This window comes from Schistocerca americana, chromosome 2 (genome assembly GCF_021461395.2).
Source record: "Schistocerca americana isolate TAMUIC-IGC-003095 chromosome 2, iqSchAmer2.1, whole genome shotgun sequence".
In the NCBI taxonomy this organism is placed as follows: domain Eukaryota; kingdom Metazoa; phylum Arthropoda; class Insecta; order Orthoptera; family Acrididae; genus Schistocerca; species Schistocerca americana.
In genome coordinates, this window is record NC_060120.1 from 113,860,220 (window position 1) to 113,880,694 (window position 20,475).

Sequence of the window (20,475 nt, forward strand, 5' to 3'; positions counted from 1 at the left end):
TTATTACAAAACAATACATCTCTCTGCATCAAATAATCTCTTGTACCCTTACTTCATCATCAATATCTTTCCTCACTCTAGATATATTCCATATCTTTCTCACTGTTTTTGCTTTTCTTGGCAATATCCCCAAATTTCAAAGAATGTTAAAGATGATACACTGAAGCACCAAAGAAACTGGTATAGGCATGTGTATTCAACCATAGAGATATGTAAACAGGCAAAATATGGTGCTGCAGTTGGCAGTGCCTATATCAGATAACAAGTGTCTGGTACAATTGTTAGAACATTTACTGCTGCTACAAAGCCAGGTTATCAAGATTTAAGTGAGTATGAATGTGATGTTATAGCCGGTGCACAAGTGATGGGACACAGCATCTCTGAGGTAGTGATGAAGTGGGGATTTTCCTGTATGACCATTTCATGAGGGTACTATGAATATCAGGAATCCAGTGAAACATCAAGTCTCCAACATCGCTCTGGCCAGAAAAGGCCCTACAAGAATGGGACCAACAGCAACTGAAGAGAATCATTCAGTGTGACAGAAGTGCAATTCTTCCACAAATTGTTGCAGATTTCAATGTTGGGCCATCAACGATTGTCAGCATGTGAACCATTCAACGAAACATCATCAATACGGGCTTTCGGAGCCGAAGGCCCGCTCGTGTATCCTTAATGGCTGCATGACACAAAGCTTTACGCCTCACCTGGACCCATCAACACTGCCATTGGACTATTGATGACTGGAAACATGGTGCCTGCTTGGACAAGTCTCGTTTCAAATTGTATCGAACGGAAGCACATGTATGGGTATGGAGACAGCCTTATGAATCCATGAATCTTGTGTGGCAGCAGGGGACTGTTCAAGTTGATGGATGCTCTATAATGGTGTGGGGCATGTGCAGTTGGTGTAATATGGCCCCTGATACATCTAGATATGACTCTGACAGGTGACACTTACGTAAGCATCCTGTCTGATCACCTGCATCCATTCATGCCCATTGTGCCCTCCAGTGGACTTGGGTTATTCCAACAGGGCAATGTGACACCCCACACATCCGGAATTGCTACAGAGTCACTCCAGGAATACTCTTCTGAGTTTAAACTCTTCTGCTGGTCACCAAACTCTCTAGACATGAACATTATTGAGCAAATCTGGGATGACCTGCAATATGCCTTCCAGAAGATATCTCCATCCCCTTGTACTCTTTCAGACTTATGGACAACCCTGCAAGATTAATATTAGTCGAGTCCATGCCATGTCATGTAGTGGCACTTCTGCATGCTTGTCGGGCCCTATGCGATATTAGGCAGGAGTGCCAGTTTCTTTGACACTTCAGTATACATGTTGTTCAGACTGAAAAAAAAGAGGAAGAGTGACAACACAAAGGATAATTTAAGTAGTATTGTCAATAACTTGAGTTCCTGTTGATTTTCAATCACCAAACTCTGCAAATACTGCAACATCCCCTGAAGTCATTAAGCTCTCCCCACCCTGCCCCTATGTAATTTATGAAACTTTTCTACCTATAATTCTATTTCATTATGATTTGCCATTAATACCTCTGGCTCCACCCCCACTTTCTCTTCATGTTCATTATACCATTCAAAGTCTTCCTTTTTTCTGCAATGTTACTGGAATGCCATCCCTTTGCTCTGGTCTCAGTTTCTTTCGCCTGAGATGGTACATCTGCTCTTCTTCTATCTGTTTCTAAAATAGCAGTTTCTTAGACAACATTGGTACATTCTCATTTCTTCACCTTTCCTGTGGTGCCAATTGTTTGAATACAGGAAACAGTCATTATTACAAACAGTTTCTTGTCAGATAAAGCATTTAGTGGTGTCTGACTAACAGCAAAAAGATTACTGCTACTGTCAGCTAAACATTGTACCTCATTACCCTGTTCCAAAAAATTAATCATTGGCTATCTGGTGTTTCTCCCCCATTAATAACTTCAGATTCCTCCAACAAACCATGCACAATTTCTCTCCTTTCAAAATCTTCTCAGTTTTTAGAGATTACATATATATTTATCAGATTGCTCTCACTATTCTCCCTCATAACCAGAGCTTAGGAAAAGGATTTGTGGGGATATAAAATAAAACAATGACATAGGCTCAGTTGTATGTAAAGCAGGCAACAAATTTGAATTCATTGGTCGAATACTAGGAAAATGCAGTGTCTACACAGTAAATTGTGTACCAAATACTTAAGGGACTTGTCCTATAAATCTACTCAAGTTCTTTGTATCAATAAAAAAAAAAGGGTAACAGATGATAATGAACATATACAAAGAAAGGCAGCATAAATGTTCATCCTTGTTCCTGTGGAGCATATCATGAAGATGCTGAAAAAGCTCAACTGGAAGAGACTTGCAGATAGATGCAAACTACCATATTCCATAAAAGCTTACTTACAAAGTTTCAGGAACCAGCTTCAACTGGAAGAGACTTGCAGATAGATGCAAACTACCATATTCCATAAAAGCTTACTTACAAAGTTTCAGGAACCAGCTTTAATTTAGGAGTCTAGGAATATGACACAATTCCCTATGTATCAGTCTCAGAAGGATTGCAAAGACAAGATTATAGCAATTATGTTACAGTGTGTAAAGAGGCATTTAAGCTGTTGTTCTTCTAGCACTCCATACGTGTATGGGTCATGGAAGTAGCCATAGTAAGTAATATAGTGAGAAGTGCCCTCTGCCATGCATTTCACAGTAGTTTGCAGAGTATAAATGTAGAGGTGAATGAGCTGGGCACCAGGTGGATTACTACTAGACAATTAATACATGCTGCATTGTGCATTCAATCTTGGAAGAGGGGTGATTGGAAACTGATATGGCATATCAGGCAATGAAGCATTAATTTCGGGAAGTACATGTGTTGAATCATTGCCACTAAGGAAAAACCTATGGAAAAACTTCATACAATTGAATGTATAACAGGAAAACAAATATTAACTGGCTCCTCATAGAGGAATCTTCACAAGGTGTTTGGCCAGGATTCTTCTTCTTTTTCTTTTTCTTCTTCTTCTTCTTCTGTGGTGCTGCAGTCCAGGATGAACTTTGGCCTTTCCAACAATCTTCCAACATCCACCACGGTCACATGATACCCTCCTCCAGTTTGTGCATCATAACTTCTGTAGGTCTCTCCCTCTTTGTCCTCCTGGATTACTAAAGAGAATCTTCTTTATCATCTCAGATTCCTCCATTCTTGCCACATGACCTGCCCATCTTATCCTTTCTGCTTGTATGATTTTTGTTTCAGGAGCATTAGCATATATAGTGTACAATTCTTCATTGTACCTTTTCCTCCATTGTTCTCTGTTATACACAGGGACAATTATTCTTCTCAAAACTTTCCTCTCAAATCCATCAAGAAGCCTTGCATTGGTTTCTGTCAAATGTCATGTTTCCTAAGCATAAGTGAGAACTGGACTAACAAGGCTTTTTGATATTGAATTTTGTGGGTGGCTGAGGAGTCTTGACCGGAATAAATTCCTTGAGGTGAAATATGTCTTATTTGCTGATATCAGCCGAATCATAATTTCAGTTGAGATGTCATTAAAGCAAGTGCCTGTGGAACTATCATACTTAAAGCTATCATGTGTATCCATTCATACGGAAAGTTGATGGCATATTGGGCTGATATGCTTCCCCATAGGTCATGTATCTCATTTTATCTTCATTTATGATAAGACCCATCTTCTTACTTGCTTGAAGTAAAGCTATAAAAGCTTCTTTCAGTGCTGGTACTGTCCATGCTATGATTTCTAGGCCATCTGCATATACTAAAATCTGCACTGACTTGTAGAAGATCGTGCCCCTTGTCTGTAGGCCTGCTTCCGTAATCACCTTCTTGAGTGCTACATTAAATAATAGCATACTAATGCACCTCTTTGACGTAGCCCATTTTTTATTTCCAGGGGTCTGCGTAATTTCCTCGAACTTGAATGCAGCTTCTTATGTCAGACATCATCATTTTAACCATTCTCAGGAGCTTTCCATGTATCCCTATCTCCTGTAAGGCATGAAACAACCAGTTTCTATTGATGCTGTTGTATGCAGCCTTAAAGCCAATAAAGAGATGATGTGTTCCAATTCTATATTCAACAGTTTTCTCCAAAATTTGACACCGGTTGAAAATCTGGTCTATTGTTGACCTTCTTCATCGAAATCCACTTTGGTATATTCCAGTTTCTTTATCCGCCTGTGGGAGTAGCTGACCAACAATAATATTAGATAACACCTTGTACCCCAGGTTCAGGAGGGTAATCCCACAGTGTTTTCTACACTCCATTCAGTCACTCTTTTTATGTATGGGGCACAATATTCCTTCATTCCACTCATCTGGTATCCTTTCCTGTTCCCATATGAAAGTGATAAGTTCAAACAGAGACTGCTCTAATGTTGCTCCTCCACATTTTACCAATTCTGCAGGAATGCTATTAGTGACAGAGGCCTTATTATTCTTCAGTTTCCTTAAAGCTTTTTTTAATGTCCTGTAACCCTAGGCCATCCAGTGGTTGTTCATCATCCAATCCTTGCTCACAATCATCAAATATAGCCTCTGTTTGCTCTGTCTCTTGATTCAGCAGGTCATTAAAGTATCTTCACCGTCTTTCCAGAGTATGTTTAGTCTCACTTATTATGTTTCCTTACTCATCTCTAACCAAGCTGGTTATTGGAGCAAATTTTCTTCTAGCATTGTTTACTTTTATAAAGAACATCCTTGTTTCATTCTTCTTCTTGGGCAATTCCATACATTCTATTTCAGCTTTAGTTCAGTCCCTTTTCTTTCTGTGATGTGTAATCTTTTTGGTCGTCCTTTTCTCTCTATAATCCTCCAACAAGCTTCTTGTGCAGTTTGTGACTTTCTTCAGTCACTCTCTTACACTCTTCATCAAGCCATGTGGGCCTTATTGATTTTCTCTTCATCTCTAGTGTTTCCATAGGTGAAATGCCTATGGCTCTTATTATAGTCAGCCATTTTTGTTCTGTGTCATTACTGTCTTGCTTTCTTCCTTGTTCTTGTTCTAAGGCCTGAAAAACTTTCTGACAGTATGATTCATAAGTTTCTGTTAATTGCAGTGCTGCAGTATTTTAGTGTTCTTTCCTAGTATGTCTTTCTTTCTAAGCATTTGATATCCTTGCTCTTATCTGGGCCATTACAAGAAAATGATCTGAATCCACATTAGGGCCACGAAAGGTTTGAATATCTGACAAGTTAGATTTATGCCTCTGGACTATCAGTACATCATCTATTTGATTAATGGTTCCACCATCAGGTGACTTCCATGTGTACTTGTATATCTCCTTATAGGGAAACCTGGCAGATCCCACTATCATATTCTGGGAGGCTGTGAAGAGGATCAAACTTATTCCATTATCATTAGTGGATCCATGTTTACTATGAGCTCCATTTATGGGCTGGCAATAGGTTCTTCTGATGGTGCATGTCCATTAATTATACTATAATTAAAGAATCTTCCTTTAATTCTAATTACTGATAGCCTTGGATTAATGGGTGTAAAATTCATCACCAAGTATTTCAGATCTTTATGAACAAGGAAACCTATACAAAACTCATGTCTGTTATCATCACAGCTATAGAACATAGCGCCCTCTCTCTTTTCCAGTACCCCATTCCCTGTTCATCAAATTTCTTGGATGGCAATAATGCTCTCCTTGAGCTTCCCCTGTTGGTCTAGTAACTTCTTTAGAGAGCCTGGACTATATAAAGATTGAACATTTGCAGTACCAGTTCGAAGATCAGGTTTCAACTTTTTAATCATTTGTTGTCCGACATCCTTACCATGTCATTCTCTATTAATCCATCCAGCTTCTGCTCTTTGGGTTTTTGTTACTTGACTTTCATTTACAGGAAGAGGGTGTTAGCCTTGTGCCCAACCCTCAAACTGAAGGACCAGGATTTATATTAGGTTTACTTCCCTAGGGAAGCTGGCTTCACTGTGCCTCTGGAGCCCTCACTGCCCTATGTTGTGGGATACACTTTGTGTGGCTCCTCATTCGAGACCCATCCGACTTCAGTGACCCTGCCAGTAGCCACGCTACCACCAGCACAGCTCTCTACTTCAAGGAAGCATGCAAGCCCTCCTGCCGCCACTGAAGGTGCCTACTTCAAGGTGGTGTCCCCTGGGAGTGCAGGATTTTTCTAGAGACACATTATATGTGATTACAAGCTTTCATCTACAGCAGGACAAAGGTTATGAATAACTGAGGGTTATTGTCATCTAAGACTGCCTTGCTGGTAGTGGTCAGGTCTGGTATAGTCGACTCAGCTGTGATGATTATAACATCCCTTGTGTGATTGCATCCTTGCTTCTTGTTTCATGGAGATGGGAAGACCCGCTCAGCAGAATGTGGATCAGGTGGCAATGAGAGACATTTTCAAGGCTACCATCTCAAAATTGCAGCACTTATTGAGACATCTTGGCTCACCAAAGGCTCCAACAGAGCAGAAATGTGTGTGCCAAGTTTTCTGCTCCAAGGCTCCAACCAAACTGCTTTCTTGCAAAGTGTTTCCTTGCCCTCACTTTCTTTTCTGTAGCTTACTTTCATTTGTTGATTCACTGCACAGTCTCAAGCCAGTGAAATGTAGTGTTAGGAACTTGTTACTTGTGCTCATCTCCTTGGGATCTCCTTCATACATTCATCAAATAAATTCACACAAAACATGGATTCTGGAACTTACATGTTTGACTGGTCTTGGGGAACTTATATCTTCCACAGCCAAGTTCGCATTGACTCACAACTCTGGTATAGTTGTTCCACCCTGCTGTTATTGTTCTCTGGAGAATGACATTTGTTGTGTACAAGTGTTTGGGATGGAACATAGAAGAGATATTTCGAGTCACCTGTCGATAAACAGCTAATGGTATATTCCCAGGAATGTCTCTTCTTGTTGAAGTGGTGTGCCTTCCTTTCCCACGAAGTACTCTTCTGTGCTGGATCTTACACAGTGCTTAAATCAGAGTATGAAACCATAGCATAAGCTGAGACAATCATCCACATGAAACTTCCTGGCAGATTACAACTGTGTGCTGGACTGAGACTCGAACTCGGAACCTTTACCCTGTGTGGGCAAGTGCTCTCTTGGTAGAGCAATTGCCCGCGAAAGGCAAAGGCCCCAAATATGAGTCTTGGTCCGGCACACAGTTCTAATCTGACAGGAAGTATAATATCAGTGCACAATCCACTGCAGAGTGAAAATCTCATTCTGGAATCATCCACTTATCAAGTCACTTCACTCCTGTGTTAGACACAACATAGACACACTTCTGCTTTGTGAGCAAAGAATTGCTACAAACAGTTGCGTAAGTCACTGTATAATATGTGAGGGAGGTTACATAGTTATCTTCCTATTTGCTTTTTGGGTAGTGTTCAAGATGAATGGTTGTCAATAGACATGTGGATAAACCCATATTTCTGAAATTTTACCGTCACAAATATGTATGTGGGATTTAATAGTAACTTTCTTGGAAGCTCTGTGAGAATACTCTTGTACAGGCAGAGAATCTCCTTCTATGATCAGCCAGTCAGCTTTTATCTTCCTGTTAGTCAGTCAGTTGTAAGGATTTTATTAATTACTTTTGCTTATTTTCAAGTTTGAAGTATGTACAGTAAAATGCAGAGATATATGAACTGGATTATGACATAATGTGTGGGTATGACCATGTAACAATCATTGAAAATAACTGAAACAAGCACAACAACAGTGCGCATCATGCATTATTCAGAGTCTAGCAAACTAATGTGTATAGCATAGACACACATAACAGAAAACAGTATTTACTCTTTATCTAGTGAAAGTGCGTGTATTCACAACTTAAACTATACTGGTGTTTAAGTACTGGTGCTGTAAGGAGGTGTGAATAATGTGGATTATTTTGATGTTTTTGACTGGCAGATACTTTCACCAGCAGCAATTCATGTTATCTAAGTTCACACCTCCATAGACTCTTGCTTCGATAACCACAGTAACAGTTTAAAGTGATTGATATAGTAAATCCCCTTTGAACAGTGTTATTTACCCCTTCTTTCTTTAAGAAAAAGATGCAGCATGCAGCTTCTTGACCAAGAATGCCGTACAACACAATTATAAATAATGTCAGCATATGTTCTGAAGTTTGCTGGTTACAGTGTATCCAGGTATCATATTTAGAATGAAGCAATTTAGAAATGAAAGGAACTGCCTTCCTTTCCAAAAGATATGCTGTAAAAACTTTTACACAAATATATATTATTGTCTGACATACATGCAATACGCCCACCCAGAATCAGTGACATGAAGAGAGCAATAGTTGAAGAATGAAATATTTGATATTGGCTTAGGGAAACATTAGAATTTTTTGTATATGTCTCTTTTTGGTGTAGGCTTGTTTATATTGCGTCTTTGCTCCCTACTTTGTTCTAATACTCATTAAACAACTTATCCTTTTTGGCTAAACCAAAATAAGATGTATCACAACTGTCCTAATACTGTATAATGGCATTCTCCATGATTAATGGATGACAGTGGTGCATTTTGCGAATATATTTAACACAAATAATAAAATTTCATATGGAAGTACCACTTAAACTACGTTTTGACCTGGCTGGAGATCAAATCCATTATTTGTGTCCAAGGTTATATATTATTTATTCCTGCATGTGTCAGCTTTATTTACATTACAATTAATTTACATGAAATTTATGAAACTTTAAACATTCCATTTCTGAGAGATCATGACTCGACAAATGGTATGTTTGCGTTTTGCTCCAGTATTGAGGTGTAACCATCACTCATAGTTTGTGCAGCCATACCTCCACATGTTAAGTGTTGCAGCCATACCTCCACATGTTAAGTGATTGCTCATTGTGCGCATGCCTTGTGGTACCATCAGTGCAACTATGGAAAACAGTTCAGCCTCAGGTCTGTAACTTTGTAGACGATGATGAATTGCATGTCATTATAGTGTTCAGAGGGTCGCCCCATAGGATAGGTGTGCACTGATGTGTATTTGGTTAAAAAGTTTAATAGCATGATGGAGAAGCCATAAAGTTCCAACCATTCTTATATAAACCACGTTGTTCATCACATATTTAAGTGCTCAAAAGGCCAGTCTGTATCATCAGCATCATGTCAAGAGCTCACCATTTTCCAGGTAAGCCTATAAATTACTTGCTTTAATTACTCCTTCATAGTAAAGTTCAACATAAAATGCAACTACAAAGTGCACTTAGAATGTTTTCGTCACTTGGCACACACAAATTTGATCACTACATTGCATGAGTGTGTATTCCTCATTCAACACACACTATACATATAATATGCAGACAGTTTTTCTTGAAGTCCCTTTTAATTTCACTTATGTTAAACGCCTTTTTCATATACAGATTCCCCTATCTGTCTTTGTACAAATGTGCAAAATTTTCATGACTTGCATAAAGAAATTAAAACATGAGGTAAAATTGCTCCTTATAACTACACATAAATGTCATTTTGATATTAGCTGACAAATGAAGTCTAATACATTTCACATACATAGAAGTTTATACATAAATTTGTCAAATTGTTTTTGATGTTTGAATAACATTGTCTAAATACAAGTGAATAACATTTAAGAAGTCATATTCTCCTTCAAAATTCATGTGGCTTCATTTCCATGGCAAGTTATTTCATATTTACTTTCATAATTAATAAATAATTTATATTTACAACTTTTATGATGAGCTAGCACACCTTTTAACTTTTAAACTCATGATATAATTTTTGTTTACATGAATAATTAGCAAAATGTGTTACACATCAGGACTGAAAAAACAATATACATTTATGCAATCTGATCATATGCATTAACTACTGCCCTCATCTCATTTAACTTCAGCATTTGTAATTCCACATTGCTAATGATAGGAATCGAGAGTTTCACTCTCACGTTTCCAACACAAGTAAACATATCTACCCTTAGCCACACCTTTCTCAAATCTACAGGGAGCTGTTATAAGGAATGGAAAGAAGCATTTATCATCTCATGCTCAGAGCTGTCATTAACACATCATACAATAATTGAGCAAATTCTCTGTGAACACTTCTTTGTGTTTGGTGACAAACTATTTACTCAATATTTGTGGCACTATAGATAAAATTCTAATATCATTGTGTCATACAAGTTTATTAATGTCATTTGGTTAAAAGTACCTGTAATGATTTTACATAAGTGTACTTAATTTAATACTTTTTACTGTGGGATGCACCTCTGTGTACTACAGTGGGTATATATGTTTCTGTCTCTTCCATATTCATACAATGTGTGCACATGAAATTGATAGGTATCTTCCTAGGCGAGGCACAGCATCATTATCCCCTCTCATAGCTTATTCACAGTATGAGCATACCCCTAGAATTATTAACTCTTTCATGGCATATACAGATTTCCAATACTAAAGAGCCTAGTTTATTTTGGATATAGCCATAATGTAGATTTTTGAGTATATATTGTAAATAGTAACCTGGTGTGTAGATAGCTTTCTGTAGTTAGTTCATTTTATTTCCATCCATGTAAATATTTCCTTTTCTTAGTTCTCTTTTCCTTTTAGTTTTATTATTATAGTATAGATGTCAGTAATTATTGTAGACATCAATTTATAGTCATAATCTTGTGGGTATATTCTATGTGGCATAGAGATATTAATGTTAGCTGAGCATCTGGCATGTTAAGAAGCATATTGGACTTCTTTTGCCATTGTGCATGCACCAAGGTCTCTCTCCTATGATGCAAATTTCTACTGCACTTGTGTGTTGCCTCTTGTCATAATGCTACATCAATTATTTGTACCTTCTGCATTTACCAATTTTTTGGTTGGAAGGTGTATGTATTTTGGTAGTGAATTTGCATCACGGTGATTAAATTAAGCTTATTACTCATTTCACAACATCCTTTTCTCAGTGAACAAAACCTTCAATAACCAATAACTTACCTTATTTCTATGTACACAAATATAAATGACAAGAGAGAAACTTTTCATAAAAGTAAGTGGACATCTTTCATAATTTGTACTGAAATATTTTCACTAAAGAAAAATAACTTCATGAGTTGGTTTAACCTTTTGTCAAACCCATTCAGCGTACAAATTCCTTTAGATCCTTGTGTGGATAAAGGCCCTTTCCTTTCTATTTATAGGGTAAGCTAGTCTGTATGATCCTGGATGAGGAACTTGCATAATTACAAATGGGGCGGTGTATACGAGTTGCCATTTGGGGTTAGGTTTTCAATGTTTGGTAGACTTTGGGTGCTTTCACAGCAATACTTTTTGTACTGTGTGGAATTGTGCAGTGCAGCTAATCTTTTTTGCTGTTACGTGTTTAATGCTAACACATCCAAAAATAATTGTTTGAAATTTGGCATAAGCCAAAGAATATGCTGACTTCATCAGTAACCTCTCTAATGGTGATTTGGTGATTTTCCAGAGCCATTTTCATTACCTCTTCCATTTTGTCATCAGTAATTGATGTGCTAGGGCATTCAGGATGGTTGTTATCTTTATTGTCTTCTCGGGCCTCTTTGAAATATCCATACCACTCATAAACTCTTGTCTTACTCATAGCAGATTTGCCAAAAGCCACAGTCAACATTTTGAATGTGATGCTGCAGTTTATTCTTTTTTTAAAGCAAACTCTAATGCAAATTTTTTTAGCCATCTTTATCAGAAGTTAAAATTTGCCAAGCATTTGAAAACATGTATAGCCTTTTTGACCATCGGCAATAAATGAAATATTCAAAACAGCTGAAAATGCAAACACACGTCAGGAAAATGTGTGTTAACAAGACAAAAAAATAAATTGAAAATCAGATGCGTAAATCCCATGAAGTTAAAAAATTTGCGTTACTTTTTGGTCACAACTCATATATTCTTTTTGAAACACCCTGTATCATAGAGTATGACATTGCATCATGTGCTTTTCCAATCTTTCCATGCACAGCCTATCATTCCAAATCTAATCTTGATATACTGAGGTTATGCTGGAACACACCTATGTTACCTACCTGAAAGGTGTGCTTACCTGCTACACAACCCCATAATGAATTTGTACAGTTTTTCCCTGAATCTCCTCTATCTGTTTTTTAAATCCAAATTAGTAATGGTTTATCACTTATGAATGAACTGTTAATGAGTTCAGAAGCTCTTATCTGTGTCATACATACCTTTCTAATAATCTGTCTTGTTAAGGTTTCTCAACTGAATAGCAGCTCACAAAAGCCAGTCAGACAACTGCAAACAAATTCCTATGTATATGAATTATGTACAGTTCTTTATAATGTAATTGGATACATAAAAAATTCTATTCACCAGGTAGCTCCGAAAGCTTGCCTAATTATAACCTTCTTTTATGTATGTGTTCTGCCGCCACTTGGTGAGAAGTTTTTTTATCTATACAATTACATTATATTGTTAAACATTGATTGTTTTCATTGTTGAATTCTTTATGATTTTTCTGGCATATCTCTAATTGGCAGTGGCCTTACCAACAGACAGATTTATCTTTTATTGAGAAAATGTGTTAGAATTGTAAGCTGACTTGTTCCTCATTATAGTGAGCGATCTGAATTGTGGTCTATGGAACTTGCAAATAACTATAGCTATTAATTATATGTGTTCATCCCATCTTAAATCAATTTAAATGGTTGTTCTTAAGAATTTCATGATGGTGACTGATTACAGCAGTTGATTGAGTTTACTGAAACATATTAAGTCTCCTTGCATGTTTACTTACACTTCATTGCAGTTGTTTACACTGTTTATTTGCTGGTTTTTCTGCATGCCGCAACCTTTATCCATTGATGGAGTGTTTTTGTATTCACTTTTGTTATTTTTTCAAATAGTCTCTTCTAATAAAAGCCTCAATGAAATTTTGTCCCCTAGCATATTATGAAGCAGCCATTGGACAAGCAGTACTTGTAGGTTATTGGTAGTGTGACCAGGGAGTTGATGTTGGCATAGCTACTAAACAATTTTGTGATCATGGGCTGAAGTAAATGTTCTACATCTACATGTGTAGTCTGCATACCATCACAAAGTGAAAAGTAATGTCCTCTCCAATGCTCTCAGCCAATAACATAGAAAATATAATTAGGAGGCTGCCATTAAAAGAAAAGAGTAATTGTTGATATCATTTTAGCAACATCCTTATGTCTGTTTCTTTCAGGTTCTTTGAGCCAGATTACTTGCCTGGTGCTTGTAAATGCAATTTACTTTAAAGGCCTGTGGGATATTCCATTCATGAAAGATGACACATCCCCCATGCCTTTCCATGTTTCTGCAACTAAGAAGAAAACTGTAGATATGATGAAACTAAAGAAAAACTTAATGTATACAGAGGCAAAACATCTTGAAGCTCAAGTTCTGAAGCTCAATTACAAGGTATTGCTAATAAATTTAGAGTTGGTAAAAACCTTCTCTGTCATTCAATAACAGTAGCATGAAATTAGAGACACATAACTTTATACGACAATGAATTGCTTAGACAAAACTGAGGAAAGGTGACAACTCACACACAAACCTATGGCGCCGATAAACTCGTCACCAGAAATATTGATACATAAACAAACCATCTTTGCATTGTATTTCATCTCTGACTTCTTTGCTTCCTGCCATGTTAAAGTTCAGTTCCGCATGTGTTGTTCTGCCATGATGTGCAATAAAATATAGTTCTCAACATGTTGGTGTATTCTCTGGATAAAACCACCCTGATTCCACCACAATGGTGACCCCGAGTTTCTTCGTTATTCGTTTTTGCTTTCCGACAGTGCCCACGATGACTGTGCCGGTTAGTTTCATGTGTTGTACCACAACAGTGTTCAAACAATGACTTCGGCTCCAAACCTAATGCCTGATTTTGTGACAAATATGCACCATGTTGCTGGCGATGTACACCCGCCAGGATTGCAACACGGTGTTTCTCCTTCGACGGCTCCCCTGGTGTCGCTCAATATTTTTGAGCCTGTAACAAGTGAGGTTAGGAACATGCATGACTCTGGTTACCAAACGCCTTTGTTCCCGCCACCTCATGTGCCTACCTCCACCAACCGTGCTACCACTACTTACGGTTCTCGATGTGATAAGGTACCAACGTTGAACTTCATTAATGCTTCATTGGACAACTTTCCACTGCCGGAGCAACAATTCTCGACACCCTACTCCGTGATACCTCACATTAACTACAGCCACGTGGTCAGCCCTGCCAGGCTCATGGGCCTTTCACCTCAGCTTCTCACCATGCTTGCTGCTACTTCTGTCCCACATCAATATGTGTCTTCTGACTTCAGCATATCAGCCTGTGACATGAACAACAAGTGGTCTAGTGGGCATAACAACACCCTATGTTCTACTATTACACCCCAGTGCTCTGTGCCATGGCTCTCACCTTATCCGAACGTGATTTCGAGTGGAGTGACTATGAACAATGACCCTTTTTACCACTCACTCCATGTTCGGCATCACTATACACACGGTGCTTCGGTTCAGCCCACACCTCCGCCGCCTCCCTGCCACACAGGTGATTATGGCTCAGCTCTCTCATCGAGCTATCAGTGTGTTAACATGCGCCCACAGTTCATGAATTATTTCTCAGTCGAGCTTCCGCAACTGTTTTCGGCACAGCCAGGTGCCTATTCCGCGTCGACCATCCGCGACGTACCGCCTTCCATGAAACACATCTCTCCTGTCACATCTGCACCAGCTCCTGTCGAGCTTCTGCATTCGTTTTCGGCACAAACCGGTGCCTCATCCACGTCGGCCTTTTGCGACGTGACACATCGTCCTCCACCCCCACTGTGCCACCTTCACTCTACCGCAGGGCCAGTTCACAGCTCCATCGAGCGCCCCAACCACGCCGCAAAGGCTGGAGAATGCTACTGCTGCCCACGCTTTTGACCTCACATCTGCTTCCGCACTTCTCCCCCCAGGCTGCTTCCAGGCCACCACCACTCGTGAAACTACCGAAACTGCCTGTGTTCTCCATCGAGAACCTCGAATTCTGGTTCGCCTTGGTCGAGCAGATCTTTCAATATTATTCACTTGATGGCCACTCACGGTCTATTTGTCTCATGAACAATCTCCACGACCATGCTGACTTGATTCATGATTTAGTCACCTTTCCTCCTCATGTAGACAATCCACTTCTGTCAAGAAGACGATACTGGAATGTGTTACACGGACGTCTACTAAGAGGGTCCAGCAGCTCATCTACGAGGAACAACTCGGCGACTTGACTCCATCACAGCTGTGGCGCCATCTCTGACTCCTAGTTAACAACCAGGCCGTGCCCAATAACACACACTTGTCAATCTGGATCAAGAAACTTCCTCTTTCTGTCCAAACTGCCATCTCTTGCCCTGAAGCTCAAGCAACTGACGTACTTATCCGCGCCACTGACCGAGCTCATTCTGCACTACAACGCGAGCTTCACACCCGGCAAATTGAACCCGCCTCCCGCCAACAGCTTCACCCTCTCCCTGCATGCCGCAAACGCCGCGTTAATTTGGCCACTGGTAACCACTCGCCGGCACCGGCGACGACCTCGCCCCCTCCTGCAGTTGACTCTTCGGCAGACACGGACCCTCGTCCTTCCCCCTTGGCTACGGGCTCTCTGCAGGATGCAAATCCACATTACCCCTACTGCTTCGACACACGTTTTGGTGATGCAGCAAGGAACTGCAGACCGCCTTGCTGTTTCCCAAATGCTGGTCGCAGGTAGGTTCCGGAGTCGCCTCCTGCGCACAAGATGGCACCTCCCAGTGCTTCACTCAGTTCGTGAACGACCTAACATTTGTGGACGCTTATACGTCAAAGACATGTCTTTGGGACAACTGTTCCTCATTGACACGGGTGCTGATGTGTCCCTACTGCCTACATCTCTAGCATCCGAGAATATTCGTTCCCACCACACGTCACTACAAGCCGTCAACTCCACTAAACTGCAGTGCGTTGATTTGACATCCCACTCTGTTACGCTCTCCCCGAACTGCAAGCTCGAGTGGACTTTCCTAGTATGTGATATTGATGAACCTATCATAGGCATTGATTTCTTGCGCCACCACAAACTTGCCCCGGACATAGTGTGCAACACTGTGTTTCGTCACCTGACTAACACTAACTTTCCCTGTGCTCCGTCGAGCCCTCGCTCCCTGGTTGCATCTGTTCGTGCTCAACTAGTACACACATGCTTGTCTCTTTCGACTGTGCTGCAAGAAATTACACACAAGTGTTTTGTCAAGCAAGAACAGGTCACTCGCCTATGCAACGAAAATTTCGAGCTTGCCCGCTGGATCCACGAAAAGCAGTTTGAAATTAAAAACACTTCAACAAGGACAAATTGAGGTTAGTAAGTGCATCGACTGTACAGACAATCCTACTTCTGTGTGCTCCTCATCCGTAACCTCTATCAACTGTGCTGTCACCACAATGTCGTACACAGACATGTGTAAACTAGGCCCCCATACTGCTCTCACCACATGTACTGACAGCCCCATAGTACCACGCCCTCCTCACTCGACAGTTGTTGACTCTGACTTGTGTACCACTGCGCATGCGCACTGCACCTTGCTTCAGCCTGGCCTGCCCCCAGTGGACGGTCTTGCAAACTGTGAAACTGCTGCTGCTGTGTGCCACCATGTGAACTCGATGAACTACACAGACAGTGCACTCGCGCCTGTATGCAATTCACATGTTTCGACCGAGACTGTGCTGCCAAAGGCCGCACCCACAGCCGCTGTGCCTACTAACGATTCACGAACCCAACCAAACTTTCACGATTCCGGAGTTTGCGCTTTATGCTGGCGGCCATCTTGTCACGCCACCTCGGCTTCCTTCGGAAAAGTCGACCTGCACCAAACGCGGTAATCCTGCTACAACTGACTTGCACAATGCGAGCAGTAAACAAACAGCCTCCCTTGCCTCAGGCAACATTGCTGTGGTTACTAACAATGCACAGATTTCACCTTACGCTTGGTCCTCGCATTTCTAGTAAACCCTGGAGACTTTGCCCCGAGAGCCTTTGTGATCTCAAAAAGCAAATCACAGAACTCTTAAACGCTGGTGTCATCGAACACTCCACCAGCTGCTGGTCCACTCCCATTCATATGACATCCAAAAAAGACGGGACCTGGTGCATGTGCGGGGATTACCGTCACTTGAATGCAAGAACTATAATGGACAACCACTCTGTACCAAACATTGACAACTTCACCAGCACAGTGTCGGTCACATCTGTTTTTTCTGTCATCCACTGTAAATGGGCTTACCACAAAATTCCAATGGCCCCTGAGGATATTGAAAAAAACAGCAATTACCATGCCCATAGGCCTCTTTCAATTCCGATTCATGCCTTTTGGACTCAAAAACGCCACACAGACGTGGCAACGCTTTATTAACGAGGTTTTGTTCAGCCTCATATTCTGTTTTGCTTACCTCGATGACATATTTGTCTTCAGCTCCTCTGTCGAGGACAATATACATCATATGCAGACCGTTCCAGACACCTTGAAAGACGCAGGCATCAAAACCAACCCCGACAAACTACAACTGCAACAGCCTGCTGTCACCTTCCTTGGGTTCCGGGTATTGGCTGACGGTATCTCACCTCCACCAGAGAAAGAACAGTCCATCATAGATCTACCAAGACCTTCTTCATTCAAAGAACTTCAGCATTTTCTTGGCACCGTGAACTACTATCGAAAACACCTACCCCAAGCTGGTGAAATCCAAGCCCCATTAACTGATGCTTTGGCATGAGAAAACACCTCCAGAACCCGGCCTCTGCAGTGGACACCAGAAATGACAGACTCTTTCTTGGAATTCAAGAAACTCCTCGCCAAAGCCAGCACAATCGCGCATCACCACCCCGATGCGCAACGTTTCATTACAACAGATGGCAGTGACTTTGCCATCGGCGTTGTTCTCAGCCAGACAGTTGACAGCCAGACCTCAACCCTGCAGTTTTTCTCCCAAAAGCTCAACAACGCCCAACACAAATGTTCCGCGTTCAATCGTGAACTGCTGGCTGTGTACGAGGCAGTCAAACATTTTCGAACGGAAGTCAAGGGGCGCTCATTCTATGTTCTCACTGACCACAAACCCTTGGCAGCTGCTATAATGAACCCTCCGGCCGACCCTTCCCCAACGTCGCTTCCATTATTTTGACTTCATTTCACAATTCACCACCGATGTCAGGCACATAAAGGGTGCCGACAATATTGTTGCTGATTTTCTTTCCTGTGTCAATGCTGTATCTTCCCTTTTGGATCTTTCTGCTCTCCCTGAACTCCAATCCTCTGACGAAGATACACAGAAATTAATCTCCGACCCAGCTTCTTCTCTACACCCTGTCCTTACCACCTTTCCCAGTATTTCTGGTGCAGTCTGGTGCGGTGATGGCACGGGCATACTCTGCCCTATTATCCCCGCCACACTCAATCGAGCTGTTTTCAATGCTCTTCACAACTTGGATCACCCTGGCATTCGAGCTTCAGCCTGCCTAGTCGCGGAGCACTTCGTTTGGCGAAACGCGAAATGTCAATAAAGACTTGCAATAGTGGGCACTCGAATGTCTTGTGTGTCAATGTAACAAGGTACACAAACACATCTCTCCCCCTCTCGGCACCTTCCCTATTCCCCCTGGGCGATTTCAGACGTGTACATCGACATTGTGGGTCGTCTCCCTGCCTCCAATGGTTTCCGCTACATACTTTCCACCATTGATCATACTACTTGTTGGGTCGAAGCCGCACCTCTTCCCAACATTACCACAGAAATTGTCGCTCATTCTTTCATTGAGTCGTGGGTATCGCGTTTCGGTTGTCCCGCAGTCATTACCACTGGCCAGGGCCATCAGTTCAAGTCAGCCCTGTTCAATGGCATTTGCCATATCTGCGGAATCCGACGCATACACGCGACTGCTTACCATCCGCAAAGCAATGACCTCGTCGAGTGCTGGCACCGCACCCTCAAGGCGGTCCTCCGCTACCACGACTCCTTATGGATGGAGGCCCTGCCACTTGTACTGCTTGGTGCTCGTGCAACCTACAAGAAAGACATCAAAGGGACAATTGCAGAATACGTATATTGACTAACCCTGGTCCTCCCAAGAGAAATTGTCTGTCCTGCCTGTCACTCACTTTCACCCCTACCCTCGTTCATTGAACGTGTGAAATCTCACTTCTCCAACCTGCTGCCCACTTTCCTTTCCGACTGTCATTTCGTCATGCTCCAGGACGATTCCGTCCGAGTACCTCTCCAGCCCCCAATACTCTCGCCCTTATCTATAGTGTGCTTTGATGATCCACAAAGACGTGTGACATCCTGATAAAAAATTCCCCCATCACTTTGTCGCTGAACAGACTCAAACCAGCTCATGCCGAGCCCGAATCTACGCCATCACCTGACACGAGCGCTCCACTCCGCCTACTACCACATGACACTCCACCTTTGCTTCCTCCCTCGGGCGATCACTCACCATCGTGTGCATCTCAGAACCCCTTATCAAACTCGTTGCCGAGCTCCCCACCAAACACACTCTCTCGATCAAGCTCACAGCCCTCAACCACGAACTGCTCACCGCTTCTGTGTCGAGCACGTCTCCGCTCTCACCTGCATCACTGTGTCAAGGTATTTCTCCCCCCGCTTCCATGGTCAACACACGCTCCCTCCCTCGAGGTGACAGTCCCTGTGCCCTCTGACATCATCCACGAAATTTCTATAATACTCAGGGATGATTTGCTATTTATCGTGTGTTTCTCATCTCTCAGTGTTCCCAGTGGAAATTCTGTGATACTATACAATTTAAGTAAGTGTTTCCCACTGCCGCCTGACGTCGACCTGGAAACACTCCGGGCATTCGCAACACCTTCAGCCGACATCGTCATGATTGCTCCGTACAGGCCCGCCTCCTCCTGACACACATGGCCTGTACGATGACCAGCTCGCTTCCATGATTTCCACGTCAACTTGACAACCCTCGCAGCTCAACGACTTCCAACACCCCTACCGGAGGACTTTTTTTGAGCTTACTATTGCTCATCTACCTCACACAACTCCACCTGATGCCATCCTATGTGGAGCCGATAAACTCGTCACCAGAAATATCAATGCATAAACAAACCATCTTTGCATTGTATTTCATCTCTGACTTCTTTGCGTCCCACCATGTTTAAGTTCAGTTCCGTATGTGTCGTTCTGCCATGATGTGCAATAAAATATAATTCTCAACATGTTGGTGTATTCTCTGGAGAAAACCACCCTGAATCCATCACAAACCCATAAGGCACCTGTTTGTATGCATAGTACTAGAAATGAAGCCAGTATGAGTACTATGCTCAAGTCTGTTACTTATTGTTGATGTTACTGCCATATTAAATGAAGAAAATATTTTGTGCATGTATGTATCAACATCTGTATACGCTGTTGTTGTTGT

General features: G+C 41.5%; 1 protein-coding gene across 1 annotated transcript in view; it reads left to right on the forward strand.

Moving 5' to 3' along the window:
- Nucleotides 1-20,475, forward strand: part of LOC124596263 (serpin B6-like) — a 253,035-nt gene that overhangs the window by 153,067 nt on the left and 79,493 nt on the right. Inside the window, exon 5 of the mRNA XM_047135338.1 lies at nucleotides 13,213-13,427. Coding sequence (XP_046991294.1) covers nucleotides 13,213-13,427 — 215 coding nt within the window. The remainder of the gene's footprint in view (nucleotides 1-13,212; nucleotides 13,428-20,475) is intronic.